Below are 25,024 nucleotides of genomic sequence, written 5' to 3'. Positions count from 1 at the left end.
TTTCCAAATACGGGCTCATGAGAGCAGGCAGGGGCTGCCATTTAGGTTTCATTTGCGAAGCATTCCCCTGATTTTTGCCCTATTCCAGACAGCCTTGTTTACTGTGCAAGTGACAATGATTTATTGGGTAATATCAGCTAAATTGGCCTTTTCTGAGAGGAGAATGCGGCAGTCAAAATGACATCATTGACATATAAACAGGCATTACTGGGGTGAGTCGACTGTCTTTCGCAGCAGAGATGGAAGACGGGGCGCAGTGGTTGTGAAAGCCTTGAGTCAAATAACCTCAAATACTGGTCTAATAGATAGCATACTTCATGCTTAGAAACCTCTGGGAGATGACAGTAGGTGATTCAGCTCCTGGCTGAGTTATCAAAGCTGCACTCACCTGGTTGGGACACAGACACTGAAGAGAGTAGTAGGAAAACTGGTCGCGGACGTTGACCAGGTTGTTGTTGGGGTTGATGTGGTCCAAACAGTGGGACTCGGCCTTCCCGGAGGTCTTGCACACATACTTGCAATTCCCAAACAAGCAGTGGAAGTGGAACTTGTTGGAGTATTTGCAGTCGGTGGCCAAACAGGGATCACTAGATGGATAGAAATGGAAAATACAGTTTAATCAACTGGCAAAAAAAGAGGAAAAGCAACACACTACAGTGGATACAAATGTTTGTCGTACTTTTCCTGGAACTGCAGGAAACCAGGTTTGACTTGTGGCTTAGCGTTCTCCAGAGAGGTGGTGGCCAGGGGGGAGTTGGCCGGCAGGTTGGGCATCGATGCCGGCATCTGAGGGATGCTGCCGGTCAGCTGCTTCCAGGCCAGCAGGGAGGGAGGAGGAGAGCTGTAGCCACTGGATGAGGTGAGATGCGCCACATCCATGGAGGGATTGTTGGCCATGGAGACGGGAGCGACGGGCTGCAGCGGGGCTCCCTCGCTGGCGTCCTTGCCTTCACCGAACGGAGGCTCCGACTTCACTTTCAAGGTGGCTCGGAGATGGAAGCTGAAAAACAAGATGGAAGCTCATTGTTATACCGATCAATAAAGCTAACTAAAATGCAGAAAGTCGGGGTACGTTTTTCCCGATCATGAACCGTTGTGCGACACTCACTTAGCATGTTTTATGGCCCCATCCACGGTGCTGAAGAGAGCACCACAGTCCTCCACCAGGCAGTGAAAATGCACTTTCTGAAGGAAGTCGCACTGAGCCTCACAGAAGTCATCTGTGTCGAACCTTAACAAAAACACACACGAGGAAGGCTGTACATTCACTGCTTTCAACAAATGGTTTAACTTATCTGACAGTAAATGCTCCAAGTTCATCATACTGTAAGTCAGGGGCGTCAAACTCGTCTTAGTTCAGGTTCTACATTCAGCCCAGTCTGATCTCCAGTGGACCGGACCATTAAAATCACAGCATAATAACCTAGAAATAACCGTAACTCCAAATTTTTCCTTTGTTGTAGTGCAAAAAAAATACTGTATCTGGAATTGAATGATAGAGTATTTTACTTTATGATCAAAATGACAAGTCAGACAAAAAAAGAGACAAAAAACCAACAAAACAACACAAAATATTACAAAAACGAGACACAGAACAACAAAAGCGAGAAACGAAATGACAAAAAATGAGACAAATGACACAAAACAAAACAAAAAAGAGACAAAAAATTAGACAAAAAAGTTACAAAGCAACAAAAAATGGACAAACGACAAAAAAATGACAAAAATGAGAAACAAAATGACAAAAACATGAGACAAATGTCTAAACGCAGACAAAAAACAACAAAAACAAGACAAAATTTTACAAAAATGAGACACAAAATGACAAATGAACAATGAACAATCTAGTATTTTACTTCACAATCAAAACAACTAGAAATTATTTAAAATTTATAATTTTACTAATTTACAATCTGCAGTCAATGTCTTCTCTGGAATTTTTACACTTTGAGGGCCGGATTGGATCCTCTGGAGGACCGCTTTTGGCCCGCGGGCCGCATGTTTGACACCCCTGCTCGAAGTCATTTGAAATTCCTGCAAGACCGGATTCTTTATGTTTCAGGGGGTTTCCAGTGATACAGCATATGTGCAGTAGCGTTTACAGGAAAAGTCCTTCGAGAGACGGCGCTTTTAAATGTTTCTCACTATCACAATGAATGAATCCAGTATCTCATGTTCTCTTTCAATTTCTTTTTACCTGCGGAGGTATGTCCTCCAGATCTCGGTGGGTTTTTCTGGCAGGGGCCTCTTCAGCACTCTGTTCAGATACTGTGCAGCCTCAGAGGTGTCGCTGCCCTGGCCGGCCTCCAGCTCCGTCTTCAGGTTCATGGCGTTGAAGAGCGCCGGGTTCACCTGTGACATCTACACAACACACAAACCACCAGCAGCAGGGTTAGCCGAGCATACGCAAGCCGGGCACTCGCATATGTTAGTGTGAGAATGAAAGCACAACCAACACATGATTTGGCAGAACAAAAAAAAAAAAAGCAGCCGGATTTACAAACATCCAGGCTTTTGCTTGAGTGCAGGCCAAGTGTTGTTTGCCAAGCATCCTCTGGGAGCAACTGTTAACCCTTTCATGTGATGTGGTGGCTGGAATCAACCCCCCAAAAATCTGACATGACAACAGTGGAGCTGTTTGACATCAGTTCTCCTTCGCTGTTTGGATTTAATGACTGCGGCTCTGAAGTTAAGCTCACCGAGGGAAAGGTTAGAGAAGACATTTGTGTCTATGTGTGTGGAGGGTGAGCACGCACACGGAGGGAGGAGGTCCTGATCGGCTGGTGAGAGTAAAAAAAATGAGAGTCTGATCTGCCATTACGTCATGTGTGTGATGGAAACCACCTGGCACATTTGTACCAGTCAGATAAGATATATGACCCAGACAATGTCCATTTTAATCTTCACAAAAAATATACACAGTTAAATTTCCATACGCTAACATTTAGACTTGTTAAAAAATGAGGGCAGCGCCTTCCTGTTTTTTCTCCTCCGACTTTTTAATCAAATAATTTATAAACTCTATAAATAAATGTAGAGAGAGGCGAGGCGGAGGAAAAAAAGTATAAAGGAGGAGAAAAAATGGACGGCGAGTTCAAAACAGCTCATCAAAAACCAAACATCTCTATATATCTGGCATGGCACCCAGCTACTGCGTCATTATATTAATTTGTGAGAGGTGCAGTGAAAATTACACTGTATGAAAAATGGCTGGAAAATTTAAATGATACAAACTCATCTTATTAGCGGTGAAACATTAAAAAACAAACAGGCCCCTCTGTGTCCCGCTAATTTGTCTTGGGATGAAAGGCGTTTGATGGATGGATCTTACCTTATTCATAAGCGAGGATAAAAGAGATGTATTCCCTGGTACAGGGTGTCCGTTTGATTCATTACTGGAACAAGGAAAATGAACAATGTTTAGTCAAGATTTGCATGAGAACAGTAAATATTACTATTTATCACGCAAGGTGTGCCTGTATAATGAAGAAGAAAAATGCTGTCTTCTTAAGAAATAAGATCTACTGTGAGTTGGAGGGAAGATTGGAGTTGAAGGTTTATGTAAACATCCTGATCACACAAAAATTGAGAAATATATTAGGGATTTTATAATTGTATGCACATTTATATGGAAATTAAAAATATGTACCAAACATGTAGAAATCATCTATCAGTCAGAGAAGCTTTTTATTTCCTTGTCGGGTTATTTTGCAGTTATAATAATAAACATTGTGCCTTCTTCATTTACCGTGCAGCTGTATACCTGTGGTCTTTCTTGCTCAGGTCCAGGCTGTGCTCCTGTGTTGAGTCTTGCGAGGCCCCGGAGTTTGCATCCAACGGCTCCTGCTTCACTTGAACCAGACCGAACTGGCTGGCTGAAGCCGGCTGCCCGTTCCCTGAGGATCAAGCCGGAGACGCAGAGGAGAGAAGAGACAACAAAGTTATTGTTGGTCAGCATTATTACCCTATGATGAGATCCAATGTGACTTCTGTCCGGGCCCCGAAAAGAATACTCCGAGTGATAATTATTGCGAAATTATGTCAGGCCGTCAAGCCTTTTAAATGGTGATTGAGAGGCGGGAGATATGAGGGAAAAAGACTCCTTTTTCTGCAGCACTTGTCACAACTCATTTGCCAGGCTGCCTCTTAACTGGTCATTAAGTGAGATGCTAATGCTGAGGGAAAGTGGCAGTCTCAGATTGGCCACCCCCTCCCTTCCCACCTTCCCAGGCTCCTTGTTGGCCTGACAACGGGCGGCAGCCAATGCCACTGAGCGTACCCACAAGGAACAGGGGTGCTATGTCGGTCAGATTGGAGCTGACAGCCAATCAGATTGGTTCAAATAGCGTGACCTCTCGATCACATTCTCCTCCAAATAGGTATTCAGTGAGTGAGGACAGGAGCCCCGGAATGAAATAAATAAACACCAGGGGACGACCTGAGGTAAAAATGCTGACAGGAAGGTGAATTCTGCCCCCCTTCTGCGAATCCCAAGGGATTGAAATATTAATTTGTCCTGGGGCTATACAGAGAAAGCCGCTTTTAGTTGACAATAAGTGGTGGTTTATTTAAAAAATATATATGTTTGAGTGGGAGGGGTGAGGGCCCCGTAGCCTCCGAGACACTAAAACCGGAGCCTACCAGCAGCACTGATTGCTTTGGTGAGAAATCTATTGTTTAGGAATCAGGGCTGGTGCTGAGGGATAGTGACAGGCAAGGTCATGGGCAACCAAGTGTGTGCCCTTGGCCCTCAGCCTGGTGAGGATTCTCTCTCTCTCTTTTTTTTTCCTTGCAACGGAGAAAACAAGACCAGCCTACGTAAGGGGGGAAACCAAGCAGAGTTCCCCCCTTGCCACAAGATGACCCAGAGACATATCAGGCAGAATAGGAGTGGAAAAGCCAGTCTTGGGCCTTGTCAGCTGAAAGCTAGGAGATGGGGAAGTGTCAGTGTCACTTCAGTTTGACAATGGCTGAGGTTGGAGGGGCTGGGGGTGGGGCAGGGGGAGGGCTAAAGGAAAACATCAGTCAAACAATTTTGCGTCTGGTTTGAGGTCACTGAACGCTTACCAAGTCCAGCTCCCCCCCCCCAACTTGATAAGAGTATACCCAAAATTAACTAGCCAGACAAATCCTGCCTTGTCATTGACAATTAAATCAACTCTCAGACGAAATGAGAGCACATTATATCAAAAGCAGCCACTCGCTGTATGATCCACACATGATCGCCGAGCCGAGCAAAGCACTCCTTCACTAAAGCAGAGGATAAGTTGACTGTTTAACGTGGATTATAGTGCAAAACTATCTTATTCAGATGCACATCATGAAATCATTTTTTTCTACCCACTTTCCCAAGGAGGGAGAACAAATGAGTTTGACTCAAAGCAGCTTCTTTCTGGAAATTATCCAGGAATAATGTACCACCATGTAATTACTCCGGATAAGATACAGAGCTTGTGAAAGATCATTTGTACTGTGTGTCTAATTAGTAAACCCTTCAGATGCTTGAATCTCTGGGAAAAACACTTAGGGGTAAATTAGAGCGGAACATTAATACAAAAAAAAAAGTACTGAGAAAACACGACAGGCAGAAACAGGAAAAATGCAGAATTCACCGCAAAAGAAGCAAAGTTTCACAACCCGATGAAAAAATAAACACTGTGAAAAATAGCCACAAACACAGTGCCTTTTCTCACACCTTTTTGACAGAGAAGCAGAAACCACTTCCTCCTCATTTTAGCCCCAAATGTCCTGTTCGCACATTTTATGAAGCAAATATGAGAAACAAAACCACAGCTAACCCCGCCATCCTGTGTGCGCGCTGAACATTTACGAAAACGTCTGTGACCGAGACAGGGGAGCTTATTTCAAACCATTTGTTTTCCAGCAAAGAGATCTGAGCTGTACCCTTTGAATAAGCCACCGAGAAAAAGGGGTGGTGAAGACACCATCTGTGGAGGCCCCACCCTCAGTGGGGGCCTTCCCAGTGTTCAGACTACCTGCTGGAAGCCCAGAGGTGGAGCTCAGCCTGACAGCCTGGGCTCAGCTCGGCTCCCCGGAGCAGCTGCCCCAGCTCCCTCCCAGGGCTTGTCCTGCTCCAGGAGCACCACCAGGAATTCTAATCCTTCCCTGTCCCAACATCCGGAGCCGTCCCATTTAAAATCCACACCCCACCTGCTCAGGCTCAACGCAGAAAAGACCCCACTGCAAGACTGTGCTGTGCAGTGCATTAGAAATTGAATACTTTAGCTTCATTTTCAGTTTCTGAGGCTTTGTTTAGAGAAATATGATAAACACAGACGGGCCAATTACCTCCAAAATTTATGTGAATTATGTTTATGCTAAATAGATATTGACATGTTTTTGTGGAAACAGAAGGTTTCTAGAAATTCAAAAAGTGTGTCTTTGCCGATGCATGCAAGTGTGTCTGAGTTCTTGTTTCAGCACAAAAAAAACAGCCTGTTTCTTAGCTCTGGTGCATTGAGTCATTTCTGCCTGAGTGATTTCTGTTTTTTTATCAGTTTGCATAGAGGATACGAAAAGAGGGAAAAAAAAAACATTTTTTTTTTTGTTCTTGCAATTTCTGAACTTAATTTCATTCCACCTCCATTTGCTTGGAACGGGCGCAGACAGAGATAAGAGACCAATGATGAGGAAACATGTTCAACACAAGCCCCAGGAGCCCCCACTCCGAACATCATAAGAGACTTTTACAGGCTCTACTCTCCCCTGTCAGCGCATTTATCTCCAAATGGATTGTGGGTATCTAGCAAACGATCAACACAATAACAAGCCCCGAGCAGAGGACCGTGCCTCCGGTATGTCCCTTTAAGCCTGAAAGCGGCGGTTTTTCTGCCTGCCTCTCCGCTGTGGGATAGTTACAGAAATGACCTCTGAGTGCACTTTCTCTGCTCTGTCCACACCGAAAAAAGGATGTAGCTGTTCGTACGCATGTAGTATATAATCTTTGGTTATGGCGTAGTTCAAAAGGTTATTATTTGTCATGCGTTTTGATACTTTTGTCTCATTCTGACCATAATGAGGAAGAAAACCAAACAAAGATGAACCTTCAGCTGGAAAGCAAACACTTGTCCTTATATATTTGAAATAAAATATGACCTAGTTTGTGTGCAAACTATTATCTCCCAGTGTGTGATTGGACTGTGACTGACCTGCGTCTGGGTTGTTGGAGGGCTTCAGGGCAGCAGCCGCCAGTCTGGCCATCATGGGTGATATCAGACCTTTGCTCGCCGAGATCTTCTCCATGATGGAGGAGGTGGCAAAGGAGGTCGGGGTGGACGCCATGGCTCCGTCCGCCCCCACCGTGGAGCAGCCTTGGGTCAGCGAGTCGGTGGGCATGGAGTGGGCCCCAGAAGATACGGCTGAAATCAGGCTAGCGGCTGGTGCGGGCGGCTGGAGAGGCAGCCTGGGCATGAGGGGGAAGAACGGGTTGGAGGTGGCCAGAGCGCTGTTGGACAGAGCGAGGGCCACCGGCATGTTGCTGGGCAGCGCCTGAGACAGCAGGCTGGACATACGCTGGCCTGCGCTGGGCAGCGAGGGGGTGAGCTTGAGGTTGTGGCTCGACGTGGAGGAGGAGACTGCGGTGGTGGGCGCGGCCAACAGGTGCGGTACAGTGGTGGACTGCTGGGTGGTAGGCGAGGCACTCAGGCTGGAGTTCTTGCTGCTGATCGTCGAGAAGTCCATCAGGTCGTCGTTGCTCGACTCCTCCGGCTCATCCTTGGGTGCCAGGAAGGTGGAGGGGAGGCCCATGACGCCGGAGGAGCGGATGTGCCGGCGCTCGTGTTTGCGTTTGTGGGAGGTCATCTGGCTGGTGGAGGTAAAGGTGAAGCCGCAGCCGGAGCGGATACAGTGGAAGTGGTTGGTGGCCTTGCTGTACACGCAGCCCTCGTACTTGCATTCCTCGTACTTGTAGAACTTCTTGAAGCCATCTTTGGCGTAGGCATCGTCCTTTATGTGGTAGCTCTTGTGCTTCTCAATGTCACACTTGTTCTTGAAAGTGAATGTGCAGCCTGGGCGCCTGAAAAACGAATGGAAAATAACAAGACAAAATATGATTAGGGATGATTCTCTGTTACAAAGTCTCCTCAGTACCTAAGCATAAAGAGAGACTTCATGATTCAAATACTTCACAATGGAGGAATAATAACTGAGGCATCACCATGAGCAACCGTTGTGATCTTACTTCTGGGAATACAACACTGTGTGGTGACTATCAGGTATTTACTTTAAAATAATGTGCTTATAGTCCTTTTTTCTGATGCAGATTTCTTGGCTTTTGTTTTTATGTAAAGTTCTACCATGGTGATTAAGTCACACCACATTATGATAATACTAATTTTAAAAATAAGAAAAGTAGGTTTTATCAATGTAAAAGGATTCTGTGGAGGAATTTCCACAGCACAACACTAGGTCTATTTACCTGCAGTGGAAGTGTGTAGTCTTCTGCCCATAAAACTGACACCCGACTGTGCCGCAGTCCTCAGTGGCGCGAAATCTCTGGAAGCCATCGTTGATCAGCTGAGCATTCTTTTTATGGAAGTTCTCATGGGTCATGACATCTGAGGTGCTGGTGTACACCTTGCTGCATCCCACCTGCAGAGCAGAGACGAAACATGGCAACTGAAAGCAAGATCTGGGTCCACAGACATGCCTGTGAGTTTCAGTTTGAGAGCATGGCTTGAAAAAACCTGCACTTCAGATGTGATATACTGTACAAGCTATAGAGAACGGACGCCTATTGTGGTTGAGAAAATGCTAGTGGCCTAGAAATGGGTAGAAGAATGTTGTTTTCTTACATTCACAATTTCATTTGTGGTAATGCGCTGCAGAGCACTACGAGTTTCATGTCAAACCGAGGAACTGGAAACAATCTTGCCATTGTGACAATTGGAAAAATAAAAGAGAAAAAAAAAAGTGACTGAAAGAGGCAGCGGCCACAGAAAGCTGCAGAAACTACAGTGCTTTCCTGGCAAAGCAGCCTTTAAGAAAATGAAATTCATATTTGAAGTGTGACAGTGGAGTCATCACAAACTTACTGTAACTCTGAGAACAGATTTCAGAGGTGGAGGGGGCAGAGGAAAGCAGACCAGAGTAAGATGACTGTCTTCAGTCTTTAGTTTAAAATGTTGTACACAGGCGCCCTCAGAGCCAACAAAGAGGGGGAAAAAAACAGGTAATGTTTGAATTAAAAGCAGCAATTGTATATCAACCGTGGCACTTTTCACCCGCGCAAACCGGGCAACTTCTCCATATTGAGTCAAACAATGAAAAAAATGCCACTCTGTTTTTTATCCCCCTAAATCAAGAGAGCCGATGCCAACATCTGCAGGTTCTCAGGGACTGTTAAAACAAGGGCTGAAATGTCCTAATAACAATTACGCTGTTAGAGGGGTTTAAAAAAGAATATATCTCAAGCCATCCTCCGCTGTGCCGCTGCCCTGCCGGCGAGAAAGCTCTCGGCACAATGACACGTTGAAAATAAGCAGATGTAAAAAAAATTAAACAAATCCAGAAGGGGGAATAATCTTCAACTGGCTGCTTGGTACTAAAAGATGAAAAATGTGTAGTTTATATAAACACCTAACTGAATTTTATCCATGCCAATTAAGGAGCGAGAGAGAGGAGAGGTGGGGAGAAGCACGAGCCGCCTCACATGTATTCAACTGTTTTTCACTTTCCTTTTTCTTTCTCGTTTACTTTGTGCCCAAACTGCTCTTTAAAGACACTTTGGTTTAAATGGAAAAAGTGTCGAACGGATTCCATTTCATATATGTAGGACAAACCGTGTGAACATCCTGAAGTTGTGTTTGTCTTGTGTGTGACCTGATTTGCCAGATTCGGGTATAATTCATATCGGGCCGCAATGAGACAGCTTTTTTATCCGTCTTATCCTGTTTTAAACAAAATGATGTCACAAATGTTTCCATGTGTGTGTGCATATGCCTGCATGCACTCCTACTGTACAGGTTAGTGGGTTTATTGTGGCTCTGTGTGTGGGTGGAGGAGGAACTGTATAGTGTACCTGCATGCAGTGGTAATGGGTGCTTTTTCCATTGAGGTGGCAGCCATGGTAGTAGACGCTGCAGTCGTCCAGAGGGCTGAACCGCATGAAGCCATGCTGCAGGGAGTTGTCCCTCTTCTTGTGCATGTTGTAGTGCCTGATTACATCCTGCTTACTGGTAAACCTCTGCAAAAAGGGGAGGGGGAAAATGTACGGCAACAGGTTGGTGTTTATTTAAACCAGTCACAGAATCAGCAACAAGTCACTTTATCTCTGTAGAAGCAGCAGCTGCAACATGCAGGAGCCAGTTGGCAGTTGGGGAGGGATGTACACACTGCAATGGAGAGCACCAGTATGTCTTTAAAGATGACTCGTTCTGTAGTTATTGATTTACTTTGCATATCTCAAAGTTGTGTCCTATCCAAATGCAGCAGCAGAGGGTCGGGGACTCGGGGAGCTGCAGGAGAAGAGGCTTCCACATGGAACACGAAGTATGTTCCCCATACGCCCCTCGTCTCCATTTTTTTCCCTTCCAGCAAAATGTATTTTTCGAATTAAGATGAATCAATTGACATGCAAGATCACAGTTCTGATGTTTTTTTGCTCTGGAAAAATTATGTTCCATGCAGATGGTTTCTTAGACATGCACAGGGGAAAACCGAAGACAACAGAAACAAACAAACAAACAAGTCAACCAAAAAACTGTTTCCCTTTCAATTCGCCAAGATATGATTCCGTTTTTAATTAAAGCATTAACACTCGCTTTTGGTACAGGTTTTGCCTGTAATGATGAGTGAATATGCTAAGAGACCCGCCTTCTAAAATTACCAGCTAAATAAATAAAAAAAATCCCTCCCACACCCAGGAGTCAGGAAGGGGAAACAGAAAAGTCACTCCACAGAGACCTGCAGCAACCAAATCTGCTGTAATTGGGTTTAAGCTGATGTTACAGAAACTGTAACAGGAGAAGCTTAAATCAATGAGACAGTTCTGTCTTCAATCCATATTTATCTCCAGTTGAGGGAAAAACATCAGAAAGAACTATTCTAAAAAGCAACTAATTGCTGTACAAAGTAGGGTAATTGCTTTGTGTCATGTGTTCCACTTGCGCACAAGTAAAAAGCTAAGATCTCACACAGCTGTTCATTCCCCTGCTCTTGGAATGTTTCCCACTGTATATTTCTGAGATGTTAGACTCCTGTAGGAGCACACACTTCATTAGGATTTTTAATCTAATTGATGCATGCTTCAGATTTGTCTCTTTTTGAATAAGCTGTTAAAACGCAGATCTCTGCGCTTTGAGCTTTTTGGTAATAGTTGATGACGACCGGAAGATAAGTTGAACTGCGGTCATGGTACATTCGATCCATCAAGCCGTCCAAAATAGGCCATGAAGAGAGCTGACTGGGAAAAAGATCTCATTTTCAGTTGAGTGGTGATGAAGGTTGGGAGCCACTTGCTACATTTATTTTAGGATTCCCACTAGTGTGGCAAGATGCACACTCTCCCTCATGTACAAGCCCATGAAAGGAGAATGTTAAGACTCAGCCAATCGCCCGGAGGCTGGCAGTGGGATAATATTCCAGGAGTGTGTGTCATGTAACATTTCATGAGTTATCGCTTTGAAAGGGGCTGCTCATCACTGCCTGCCTGTTTTTTTCAGTGTATTGACATCCCGAGAGCTGGCTTCCAAAGCATATCTGTGTTTCCACGCAACGCGAAAGCAACAGAGAAATGTGGACCTGACCGTGGAAATTGCCATGATAACCTGAACTAACACTCTAAATAATGACATGAAATGATTTTCCTTTGTATTCCTCCAAGAATGTGTCTCATCAGACTGTGAAGCGGGATTCATGCAGAAAATGAAAGCTTAGATCTGTAATGCTTTTCACCTCATAAACAATATTTATCAAGCAGTAATCTCTGCTGATCGGGAGCAGACAGGAGATTACAGCTGGAGATGGCTTAATTCAGAGAATTGTGAAGAAAAGGGAAGGAAAAAAACACACACAGCTCGCTCAAGCTGGATTTTATTTTTACATCTTTGACAAATCTACCCGTGTTTGTCTAACTCTCCCTAGCCATATGCCACAGCAAACACAAGGCCTGCATTGTGATCTGCTTTGTGTTTTTTTTCCCCTCCTTCCTGTGCCATACATGACGTCTCCAGGGACCAAGGCAAGATTAATAACGTGAGAGTGGATTAAAGGCAGGCCCCTTACAGTGGCAGTGTCTATAGAAAAAAAAGGAACAAATAGATTTTTAAAAAAAAGAGCTATATTTCAAGCATACTTACAATTAACCTTTGTAATAAAAGGCCAACTGTCAAAGACCAACTGTGGCCTAAGACGCCTAGAAACCGAATAGATGTAAATACCCACAGCCTGTTCGGTAAACCAACAGATTGTTTTTTTTTTTTTATCTGCGTTAACTTTAACTGGGTGTGACCACTAGTGAAAAGATGACACATTATTTTATTTGTCTGTCCTGGGATCACCACATCCTTTTTATTGTATCCTGAAAAAAGAAGCTTTAAATCACCCCACCTTGCGTCAAACAATGCAGTCTAAGCGCTCGCTAACCAGTGAGGTTAAAACTTGCTTATTTTCTGAGCCGTGAACCATCAGCAAACTGGAGAAATGTCAATGTGTATTTGCTCAAAAAAGTGATAAAGTACTCACGCTCACCTGGTAGTTACACTCAGGGTCCATGCAGTGGTAGTGCTCTCTGTACTGGTAGGCACAGTGCACGTGTCCACAGTGCTGACTTCCAGAGAACCTGCGAAACAAAATAAAAAAAGTTACAGTTTTAACCACGACACGGAGCAGCGAATTTAGCTGCTTCAGAGGCTGGAAACACATCAGAGCTCGTGGCACAGGGAACAATCAGTGGGATGAAAAAGCGGAATAATGAAGCAGCTCTGAAAGATGTCAGTGCCATTCAAATATGATCAACAGCAAATCAAGAAGGATTAGCAAAAGGAATTAGTTAAAATAGCAGAAACGGAGCAAAATAAAACAGATGAATGAGTTTTCAAAGGCGTTAGACTGCTCCCACCTTCCACAACTCGCACCTTCAAACTGACTTCTGCTTTCCACTCTGTTGCGACAATTTACCAGTCTGTCACACCAATTTCAGCCAAATTATCTCCATTTATTTCCAAAGCAGCCGTAAGAGACACTTATTACACTGAAACCTCTTTCCCATCACGCGCATACACACACAGCCGCTAAATCATTGGAAAGCCCAAGACTACTTTATTTCTCATTGCTGGTAGAGTCAAATCAATGTTCAGTTCTTTCAGGTTAACCACAGGTTTGCTCTGAGGGGCAAAGGGTCAGAAATCTGTGAGAATTAGGATCCAGGTATTAGTCTGGTGCTGGTTAAGGAAAAAAAAGTGGCTACTTGCTACAGTACAGCCACTTTTATGGTGGTGATTATAAGCCTGACGATGATGACTGTTAAAATCCTCCAATTACCAGTGAAAACACACAAATAAACATTTGCACTGCTGCTGCCAAGAGCTCCATCTGCTAGTGCAGAGGAGAGGGGGAAAAGGGGGCTAAGTAATATTTTTTCCATCTCTCTTTCAGTTTTTTTCCCCCTCCTTGTTCGGATTATCCCAGAGCTGCATTTACAGATCACTTTGCTGAGTTCATTAAGTTAATTGAACAGCATATCCACTACTGTTTTTAAGTTGGCTGCGTGAGTAAGTCTGGAGAACAGTGACAGAGGTGGAGCTTTAGAAAAAGGTCCGACGGCTCTTTTGGAAAGTCGGAGCAGAAGTCGAAGTACATATGCACACAATAAAACCAACATATGTCCCAACTGTTAATGTTTTTCTATACTGTTCTTTCACGGGCACAGACATGCACATTTGCACTGATTAACACACAAAGCCCCCCACTCCCCCAACATCCCCCTGAGACTATGGCCCACCCCTCTGTTCATTGCCCAGCTGTATCACTTTGCCTCTGGACAATTCCCACTTGCCGCGTCAGGGGGCCTAATGGGCCTCTGCTATTCAGCAGCAGATTAAATATTAATATCGCCACGATACAGAGATTGCAGCACATCTCCAGTTACAATAGAGATACACAGATCAAAGTGTCGAGGCAATGGCGGGTGCATGAAAGCATTTAAAGAGTGAAAACTGCAACTAAACACTGCCAGGGAAGCTCTTTAAAACATCAAACCGTAGAGATGAACAACTTTTTTTTTTTTGGTCTTTTTTTTGGCGATGATTGGATACAAACGTATTTACAAAGCTGGCTTTTAGTATTAGCGTGCACTCATTAGCCCTGGCTCTAAATCGGGCCCTCCCCCACTTCTACCTCCCCTCTCGGTGGTACATTTGCCCTTTTTATGAGCCCTCCTTTTCCATTTTTTTTCCTCCTCCTCTTCTTTCCTTTCTCTTTTTTTTCTCAACCCCAACACGGAAATTGAAACTGTATCTGGGCTTATCTGCAACCTCCCCGTGCATCAACTGCCGAGATGTTTAGACAAATTTTATGCATTATGCAGCGCAAATATCAAAACAGTTCTTGGCAGTGCCAGCAGAAGCCTCATTAAAAATTCCTTAATTAAATCTTCTTGCAAAATGTAATCAGTCCAAGGAAGGGGTTTTGTGTGTGTGTGTATGTGTGTGCAGAAGACGACGTGTACGTATGTGTGTGTGTGTGTGTGTGTGTCTGTCAGTGCCAAGGCTTTGATTTGTGCCCTTCATGTTATGGCTTGGAGAAGTAATCATTAACGCCAAAGCCACTTTGGCTTTTCAAATGCTGTTTTTCTTTCTTTTTAAACAGAATAAACAAACAAGTGATAATCACCTTTCTAGTGTCGGCTCAAGATGAATCCAGAACGGGGGACATTGTTCTGCGTCCACTGAAAAATAAGATACCTCGCCTCCCCCTGATGCTTTTGTCTCGGTTGGTGTGAATGACTGACTTTTTAGATCACTAAAACAGCAGAACTCAAGAGGAAACCGGCCTGAGTCACGGCTAATAATACCCAGATCTATGGTGCTCTTAATGTTTTAGTGGGATGCACACTGTGAGCATTTATTCAGCCATTTACAGTAAGCTACCATCAAGCATTTCTCTTTCATCCTGCTACTTGCACATAAATTGGAGTCTTTTCTTAATTAATTTACTCACAAACCGTCCTACCATCTAACACGGAATAAAATGCACCATCAGTGAATGAAAAAAAGGTTCGTCTCTGTTTTGAGTGCACTTTTTTTCATCGGTGCAGCACATTGAGGGATTTGCATACCTGGCAATATATTTCTGGTAGAGGTTGATGTCATCGCTGGCGGGTTTATCTGGTGGCAGACCATTCCTAATGCAACAGCAAACACAAAAGAGACAGGATTAATGGTGAGGTTGGGCTGCCTGTTGTTAATAAAAACAAACTGACACAATATTTACTTACAAGCCGCTCCCAAACTTTGGACTATCAATATACATTTTCCTGTGGCACAACAGCGTTTTCATGTGCCGTATGAATCAAGGATGGAAGCCGCACACTTTGATGCATGGTCTCCCAACCAATGAAAGGCAAAATGCAGGCGCAAAAGGACATTAATCTTTTATGGGGGTATTTTGGTGAGTGCTCGTATGCAAAACTGCATAATGGGGGTGTGGAGAAAAAGCTCTGAAAAGGTCTTTTCTGACAATCTCTAGGGGGCTCGGCTCTAATGTTGATGTCAAGTTGTCTCCGATCAGTCTGGACTCAGTTCAAACAAAGATGTAAGACAACTCTGCAGCTTTAGATGGATCAAGCTAATCGACCCGGTTTCAGCTCAAACAAATTCATTTCAAAACAGGAAATCAAGAGAAATTTATCGCATTACAGAGGCCGGCCCAGGACGGGTGTTTGCCTTTTGTCACCTGCGTCGCTTTTCATGAAGCTGGCAGCGGCAACTGCCCGCAGAATAACAGTGGTAATGCAGTATTAGTCCTGTTTGCTCCCTCTCCGCAAGTGGCATTTAGCTCCATGTGAGCAGCTCCACACGGGGGATGACCTGAGGTTAATCTGGCCCAGAGGGGAGGATGCGCTGCCAGACATTCTCCCTAGCACCCCATCTCCTCCCTGTATACAAGCACCAGACTGGGTCAGTTAGCCAAGACTGCAGCTCCGCCGAGCCCCAACCTGACAAAGGCCAAAGCCTGAGGGAGAGGTGCCTGAGGGCTCTTGAACAGTGTCTTTGATAGGTCTTGACTAACTAGAGACAAGGTCAAAACCAATCAAACAGACTCTGGGAGCTGTTTCCTACTGGTACTGCACACAACTGTAGGTTAGCTCCCCAAACCCCTCGTTTGCTTCCTTTAAAGTGCACTCGTCAGGCAGTGTTGAGTCGGCCCCTGTGACTCGCTGGGAGGTTAGTCATGGCTCCAAAGTAATTAAAGGGAGAGTTGTTACACCCTAGCCAAACGAAAGAAGTCAGTCACTTTGCGATGACTGTGCTAAATCAGTCTCCACGGAGTGCTACAGCGAGTAAACACTTCATGCGCCTTCGCAACTCATCATGTCGTGGATCTATTGGGCGCTATGCACTATTTCACACTACATTCCTGTTGGCTGCTGTGAAGGTAGCAATTACCTTTGCGTTAGGCTAACTGACTCACAGTAGCAGTTAAGTGTATGTGAGCTTCACATTAGCTCCAAGGGGTTCCACTAAGAGGCTATCAGTGTGCAGAAGATAAACCTGTGAGCGCGGAATCTTTTCTACCCACCAGTAAACTTAAAATTGGAATTTCAATGACGGGTAAAGTGATTTACTAGCAGATTTTTAAAGAGGCCTGTATTGCTTTGGTGCAAATGCAGCATGTGTGGATGAAAGTGGATGAAAAGCAACTGGATAGATGCTTGATAAATCATCACCTTTTGTTAAAGGTACAAAGGAGATTTTTAAAAATTTTTTCACCATTTGTCTCTTTGTAATTTCTCTTTGTAATTCTGGTTGCTAACTGGATATCTGAAAACCTAGATAACAGATTAATTAGTAAGAAGTTTAGCATAGGTCAAGAGGTTTAAGGTGCATATAGTCCCACCATGTTCCAGTTTGTAGCTTTATGTCTTTTCGCTCATACCTACTGAACTGAAACATGACAATTTTGTTTTTTTCTCATTTATTCTTTGGTCAAACTCAAATCTATTCATACCAGCCACAACCATTTCCAAGAACAAAGACTTTTTGCAATTTTGCAAAAGATTTTTTTTCTATCTGCCAATTGAATGCACTCTAATCAGATAAAGAACTCTGCACAATTCTCGTACAAAACCCCAAAAAACCATATCTATTTCTATTGGTACCACTATGCAAATTAAAAGCTTCTTAAAATAAAAAATCAACAGGATTATGTAGTTTTAGCAGACATAGAGGACTTTCACGCATCACGTAATGATATCTGAGTGGACTTACTTAACGGAGGACACGGTGCCAGTGGTAATAGAGTCTGTCTTGGAAAAGCTGGACTTCAGGTAGTCGGAGGCGTTGAAACTTAAGTGTCCTGTCTGGTCCATTGTGAGTCCCGGGGCGATGCTGGCCCCAGTTGCTCCTGCAGTGGGGACACCGGGAGCTCCAGGGTTCCCTGGCGCCGTTGCAAGGACGTTGGGCATCAGCGACACCTCTGGGTTTCCTGGCATTAGCTTCTGAATTGTTCTGACATCATACTTTGAAGGACGGCCCACTTTGCCAGTCTTAAAGGCGATGGCGCCGCCCATGTCAGGGTTGCCGTCACCGGGCTTGAAGAGGTGCAGGAACTTGACGTTCTCCAGGTCGTACTTAGAGGGTCGCTTGTAGGCATTACCGTTCTGCTGCTGTAAACTCTCGCCCATCTTCAGCTTCTGAATAAAGAAGTCATACTTGGAGGCTCGGGAAGCCATGTTCTGCATGTGAGAGGGGTTGGGTGGCTGAGAATTACCCAGCTGAGGTGCTACTGGCTGTTTGTGGTCCAGGCTGGAGGGGTAGATCTGTGCCTCGGCCCCTGGCAAGCACCCGGAGGTCTGGAGCATGGTAGCACTCTTGTCTTGGGCCAGTTTTGAGTTGAGGTCGTCTGGTTTGGGTGGGGAAGCATGAATGGGCCAAGGTAGGGTCTCGCCGGCTTTTAGCTTGCGAATGTACTCTTCGTACTTGGAGAAGCGGGCGCGCCGTGAGGCCTCCTCACTGCTGAGGGATGAGGGGTCTGAGGTAGCGGCTTTGAGCTTCTCAAAGCTGATCTTCTTGGTCAGCTCATCCCTTACCTGCTGGTCATCATAACCGAACATTCCCAAAAACTCATTCATGGTGTTGGCTGCATAGTCTCGCAGGGCAGATGCTTCTCCTGCACAAAGAAAAAGAGAAAAGAACATCTATGTAATCATTCTTAGCACCACTTTCATATTAGCTCTTTTAAAGTTGCTATCAGTGAAGTTGAAAACTTCAATTTAAAGGTTAATACATTTTAGAGCCCTTCACTGGTGCTATTTGGCACCACTATAAGGAAAGGCTTCAATTTGAAACAGCATATACATACGTGCATTGATTGATTTTGTTAAATACATTTTGGGTAGTGAAACTGAACTCAATTCTACCCTCTGCTCCAGATACACTGATCTTAATCTTTATCTAATTCAGGTCACTCAGGCAGTCTATCAGATGCTTCCCTTTTTGTTCGTATAGACTGCAGTTTATAGTTTGCTACACTTTTTACTATGACACTACTTATAATTTTTGGCATAAAATAAGTGATTTACAAAAGGATACATCTGATAAAGTAGCTTTGTTTTACAAGACTAGAATATATTCTGTTAGGCAAACATACTGCTACGGTTTGGTAAGATAAGATCACTCGTTGCATCTAGTGCAGTATTTATCTTCCTGAATGCTAAAGATTTAGACATAACATGCTGTTATTATTCTCATTTTTTCAAAACTTTACTAAATTTGACAACAGGAAAGGCACTTCTGCACTGCAAGCTACAGCATCAGTAAATGTTGACTCATTTATGTGTCTACAAACAAGCAGTCTGAGGTGATGTTCTTCCTGTTTTGGTTGCACTGTAAGTCAGTCCTGCAGAATTTGCAAGAGACTGTATGAAAGAATGAATTTCTGTTCTAATTTAATAAGGAAATATACCTTCAGGCTAGTATGTAAATAAATATAATGCATAGAATAGTTCTAAATCTTACATTAGGAGGTCTCCACCATATTTCTGGCAAAAAATATACAAGCAGAAACTTTAGACAAAAAAATCTGCTTATGCAGCTTTTTAGAAATGAAGTAGCACCATCAGCACTTTTAACTGCACATTTTTACTTGATGACTGATGCTTTATGTTATTAAATGTCACAATTTTAAGTACTATCTACAGAGAAATTATGGCATGTTAAGTGCATTTCATAAAACCCCCAATGAAGCCAGATATTTTAAAACAACATGATTATTGTGTCACCTTCAGGAGCGAAAAGAACTAATCCTTTCCTCTTTTCGCCCATTTGCGAACTGAAACATGACTTTTATTTTAAGAGTCCATTAAATTGGACAACTTCCCCAAGGACACAGGCGAAATATAGTCAATGTATAGTTTAATTGCATTATGTGGAGATTAATTCTGCCCCATTAACTTTCATCCAGGTTAGCGCAAGGGGTCAGAGAGTGGGGAAAAGGGAAATATGATTTGGCCTGAAAGCAGCGGAAGGATCAAGCTGTGCAAAGAAGAGGAGACAGAAACAGAAAGAAAAAGAGAGAAGGGGGACTAGTGCGGCAGCTTTTCTCCAAACACTTTGCAGATCCAACTCAAATCTCCTGCTGTGTCACTTTGCATATCAGGCAGGGCACCAGAACACAGATATGCTAGTAATGTACCAGATGAACATTTCAACAGGGCCATGTAAAACCTTTGGCCATCTTAGCCCAAGCTTGGCACAGCCACAGGGATATAGTCCAAAGTCTTGAAAAAAATAAAATTGTTTTATTGCTGTTTTCACCATCAGAGCACATATGAGCTGGCAACAGATAACGCCACCTACCAGCGAGGTAATTAATACACAAATATTTCTGCTCTTGTCTCATATTTCTCAGTTATTGCTAAATCAGTCGCTGTGCCCTGCTTTTCACATCTCCTTGCGTAGCATGTAAAATAATCCCCAAATTTCCATTCACTGCGTTGGGGCTGTTCCTCTGCTCAGTGGATCAGTATGAAAGAGTATCTGGTGGATCGAAGCAGCATGAAAAATTTAAGAGAAATAGATCAGGTATTTGAGAGAAAATACCTACGTGTTTGCCACAGATCGTTTTATCAAATCTACCGTGTTTTCACATGTACTGAAACCACAGAGTGACATACTGTATGCGCGAGTGTTTAACGTGTAGTACAATAGCTTATTCTATACCTAAGTGTTATCTTTCCTTTAGTGGCTGAGCTGATAATGAGACGTGCCATAAAAGATCAGCAGAAACCTTTGAACAAGTTCATTTTAAATGTCATTTGGGTACACATTCTCATAATTTGATTTAGGTGTTGATAACCTTAGTCCCTGGTTGGGTTTTATTGCTACTGTATTTATAAGGGCATCTCGGGTCACAGTATATCATATAGCTCTAAAGTTAGTGGCAGACCCACCCACACTGGTATGAGTGAGAAAAAGGAAATACACTGCACTGACTGAAGATTAATATATTTAAAAAAAAAAGTGGCAGAATAAGCAAATCCATTTTAAAATTTTCCAAATGGAATATATTAAATCTCATTTTAATCACTAATATAAATGTTGTCTGAATATGTTCAGGACTGCTGATTGTTTCTTTGGAGTAAATTAAATCAAAAAAATATCTAGAATTTTAGCGGCAGAGTCAATTGCTAATTATTGCAAAGAGACTAGTAGCTTCTGAGCAACGTATCCATTTTTTTTCATATCTGCTGAGGGCATTATCATCACCTTCTCCTAAAAAAAAAAAATAAAAATTAGCAGAGTCTGTTTGCTCATCAGCAGAGCCATGTGACACGCTATCAATGGAAGGCAAATGATTGAACTTGAAGGGATTATGACTGGGACCGACAGGAGATAACCTTTCTAAAACACCATGTAAATGAGTTTTCTACTCAAGCACTATCTGGCTTGCTTCTTAATAATGTCATGTAACACCAGCTGGGAGTTTTGGTGCACGGGCTAAAGCGAAATTGGCCGCACCACTGATGTCACCACCTAACCCTGTCAAATAAATAAACCTCTCTTTTTCTTCTACCTTCATCAGTTTCTCTCATGTTCGCCAGAACATCTGCACGGTGTTAGTGGCTCCTAATCTTGACACTTCAGGCAAGCAAAATCCAACACAGACCTGCCTTGTCTATGTTTGAGGCAATTAGGCGACATTTTCTCTCCGAGATATGATAACAAGTGGGCATTATATCTCCTTTTGCAGACCAAACATGGCCATCAGTGTGGCATAGCTTCAGCACTAGCAGGACTGAGAAGCAGAGGTGTTGCTGAAGATAAAGATGCATGCTAGAGGCTAAATATGGACCAACCTAAGGTCTGAACACCTTCTAAAGAGAGTTATGTAAAACCACAAATACATAATTTTGTTAAAAACACATTAAATAAGTTGCAGTTGGGTTTTGAACAGTGGGACTCATTTTAAAATGCTACTTATGTTCATGTCAGTGAGTTAGTTTAAGTGTGTTCTGTTCAAATGGACACTGGTCTGCTAATAAACACTTGCTTTAAATAAATGACATTATGTGCATTAGTTAGGAGCAATTTGTCATATAAAAAAAAAACACGCGCTTCAAGCTTCCTCACTGTTTGGTTGGTTAATTAACAGGCAGTAAATAGAGGGGGCTTTGAAATAGCTTGAAGTGAACAATAACCTTTTACAGTGAACCCAGAATTGCAAATGGAAGTCATGGTCAAGCCTGTTTGATCCATCGCTATGAGCATCTCTGTCATTGCTTTCATAGTTTTTACTCATTGGTTTTTTTCCATTGACTGGCTTACGAGGGCTCTAATGCGACATCTAAATTATCTAGGAAAAGTATTCTGGGGTTTTGCACTGATAGGAAATCCGCACGATGCCTCAATGTGAGGAGTTAAATGTTTTGAAGGTCGCAGTTTCTCTCATTGATCTTGCAATGTTTGTTAATTACATTGTCACTGATGTTGTGAGAGATAATTAAGCCACTATGTTTATATGCATAATTATGTGCACTCCACATCAGCCTTTGAAAGACAGCGGCGAGAGAGAGAGAGAGGGAAAGAGGGAGAGAGAAAGACGGAAAGGGAGGGAAAAAATGTTTTAATTGTGAGCTGAGCAGAAACATGGCAATATAGATGCCCTAGTTACAATCAACAAAGAGCAACTTGGAAAAAACAAAAACTCTAAAGACAAGATTTGCAACTGATGCAGCGTGCTCTCCCCTCAGTCTTCAAACATGGGCTTTGTTGTGAGATTTTAAAGTGGTGAAGCAACCGGCGGAGGGAAAGGTGTAGGCCTGCTGCTGCACAACAGTAATACATATTTACAGACAGGCTTTTTTTGTGTCTGTGGCCATGAAATAAACAAAATGACTAATTAAAACCACAAAGCCTTTTTTCATTTGCTTCTGAAATGAAACCTGCTTCATTTACTGAAAAAAAACCCTGCCCCCTATTCTGCGTGTGGCCAAAACTGCTACTGCTGTACAGTTGGTGCAAACAAAAAGAAATGAAGACAAAAGGAGCATGTGTACATGACTCTGAGGTACATACCTACACCGAGATGAAAGCCCAAAAACTGTTAAACTGAGGGGAGCAAGCACAAAACAAAACTTGTTTTTGTACCGCAACAACCGGTCTCACCTGCAAATTGCCTTTTTTTCTTTCTCACTCTGTGTCTGTCTGTGAAACAGGCTTTATCTATTCATATAACCGAGGTTCTTTAAAATTTTTTTTTGCTTTTTACGGCTCTGTGTTTTAACTTCTGCTATACAAGGCCAATGTCTCCTACAGTGCGTCTGCATCTAGTTTCAAGGGTCACAAAGTGTATAAAGCTAAACAACACTTTCTTAAAAGGTTGTTTGTGCCGTTAACACATGCTCACCCTCATTCAGAACAACTGTTGGAAGTCTGTGCCAGCTTTATCTATTTGATAATTAGTGAATTACACTGAGGGAACATAATGTCACAATTAAACACGGGTTACTGAGAGTCATTTACAAGAGTACATAGTGTTAAGGAATTTATTAAAATATGCTCATGTCTGCTGACAAAAGACAAACCTGAAACACTAACTGTCATTTGTGACAAGATATTAACAAGTGTGTGCAAAATGACTTCCCTATTTCTGACTTTATTTGACAACTGATCTCGTGGATTTGACAACTGCTAAAAAACAAACCAAAAAAAAAAGAAACGGAAAGAGTCTTCCATGTAATAGAGGAGCTTGAAGCAGTGGCTAAGTTTAGTGAGCTTAGGGAAAAAATCAAAGACTCAATATGTAATCCTGGGTGTAATATGAAGCTTAGCCTGGCCCTGCCATGCGCTCTTGGCCCTCAGCTGCTGGGCAAATGCATAAACGCCTAAATGCCTTACGTTGTAAGCCTACTCCATTTATGAATTTCTTCGTACAGTTAACCACACACAAGTTCCTGTTTTCCCCCCTGGCCTGCCAGTTGAATCTGTCTTTAGAGTAATAATGTCACTGGCTATTCATAATGTAACTCTAGAGCGTCTCTTTCCAATAATGGGCACACTTAAGCTTATGTGGATGTGGCAATGTCACCTCTCCTCTATCTAAGCCTTTGCCCCTTAATACTGTGGAGTGGAATGTTTTTAAGGGCAAAGGTACTGTTGGTTTAAGATGAATAAGGAGGGTCAAGTATAAATCACACTACAAAGAGAAGAGAATCGATTGGAGTCGCAATGTACCTGGAGAGGAGAAAGGTGCTTGGCGACTCTGGGCCTCGCTTGGCGGCATGTAAGCGTTGTCTTTTGAAGTCCTTTCGTCAGCTTCTTTGTCGTCATGGTAACTGCCGTCCTGAGACGCCGCCACGGGCTCGGCCTCCTCGGCGTTGTCTTCCTCATCGCTGCAGCCTTTGGGCTGTACCATGTACACGCCCTCAGGGGGGCATTCTTCGTCATTGCTGACTTTGAGTTCGTTCTCCTGCTCATCCTCGGGGATCGGCGGCTCATCACCGTACTCACCGTTGACCCACTTCTCGATGGCCTCGCGTCTCTTCTGGTCCTCCTCTAGGCTCTGATTTAGGCTCAGGCTCTCGGGGAAGTTGGTCTCGTCATCGCAGTGGGAACTGCCACGCTCACTGTTTTCTGCTATGCTCTGGTCACCTTCTGCGTTTTGGGAGCTGCTGTCGAACACCACCTGGCGGCTCAGCTTGGCACAGATAGCATTGAGTTTTAGGCCACCTTTCCTTTTGGCGGCCATCTTGGATTTTCCTGAGGTCGTTTCAGTGCATAAACTCCTTTCAGCTGAAGGAAACAAGAAAAAAAAACAGACATAAGATTGGCTGAAGGTGTTGCAACCATCTGTCACAATTTAAGAAATACAACCCCGCTGCAAGAGAACCCAGTTTTTGAAATGACCAGACGTGCTTTGAGCACCACCACAAACAGAGTTTGAACCAGCTTTTCCACGTCAGTGACTTGTACTGATTTTACACATCACAATGGAAAAACTAACTGACATAGACAACAGTGACTGCTGCTATTTTTAACATCCAAAAGCACTTAATAATAACAGCGCAAGACTGGAAGGACACAGAGATACTGTACATATCTTTCTAAGTCACAGTCCTCTGGTCAGAGTTTAACACGGTGGTGGAAAAAAAAAGATGAAAAAAAGCACAAGCAGCTGAAACCACAGGCAGATAGGTATCAGACCCCCTACGGTACTACAAGCAGCAAATACACGGCTACATAATCCTCACATGACAGCGCTATAGAGACACTGTGAAATGTTATCTTCACTCTCACCTCAAGAGGCTGTGGTCCTGCCACTGAGTGGGGGGCTGCACAGCATTAAA

At 43.3% G+C, this 25,024-nt stretch overlaps 1 protein-coding gene across 7 annotated transcripts in view; it reads right to left on the bottom strand.

Moving 5' to 3' along the window:
* Positions 1-25,024, bottom strand: part of casz1 (castor zinc finger 1) — a 77,422-nt gene that overhangs the window by 10,718 nt on the left and 41,680 nt on the right. For 3 of the 7 annotated variants that reach the window (XM_035951444.2, XM_035951442.2, XM_035951446.2), the window contains exons 2-14: positions 23,913-24,470; positions 17,448-18,348; positions 15,296-15,361; positions 12,703-12,799; positions 10,040-10,204; positions 8,438-8,610; positions 7,170-8,035; positions 3,749-3,896; positions 3,332-3,395; positions 2,198-2,361; positions 1,109-1,231; positions 680-1,000; positions 389-587 (exon numbers count right to left, since the gene is read on the bottom strand). In XM_035951444.2, the coding sequence (XP_035807337.2) occupies positions 389-587; positions 680-1,000; positions 1,109-1,231; positions 2,198-2,361; positions 3,332-3,395; positions 3,749-3,896; positions 7,170-8,035; positions 8,438-8,610; positions 10,040-10,204; positions 12,703-12,799; positions 15,296-15,361; positions 17,448-18,348; positions 23,913-24,470 (3,845 nt within the window). The remainder of the gene's footprint in view (positions 1-388; positions 588-679; positions 1,001-1,108; positions 1,232-2,197; positions 2,362-3,331; positions 3,396-3,748; positions 3,897-7,169; positions 8,036-8,437; positions 8,611-10,039; positions 10,205-12,702; positions 12,800-15,295; positions 15,362-17,447; positions 18,349-23,912; positions 24,471-25,024) is intronic. The other 4 variants (XM_023277264.3, XM_023277268.3, XM_023277263.3 and 1 more) reach the window with 3 other exon arrangements.

Source organism: Amphiprion ocellaris, chromosome 8 (assembly GCF_022539595.1).
Source record: "Amphiprion ocellaris isolate individual 3 ecotype Okinawa chromosome 8, ASM2253959v1, whole genome shotgun sequence".
Taxonomy (NCBI): domain Eukaryota; kingdom Metazoa; phylum Chordata; class Actinopteri; family Pomacentridae; genus Amphiprion; species Amphiprion ocellaris.
The sequence above is the reverse complement of the archived record's forward strand: the minus strand, read 5'-3'. Positions and strand labels throughout refer to the sequence as shown.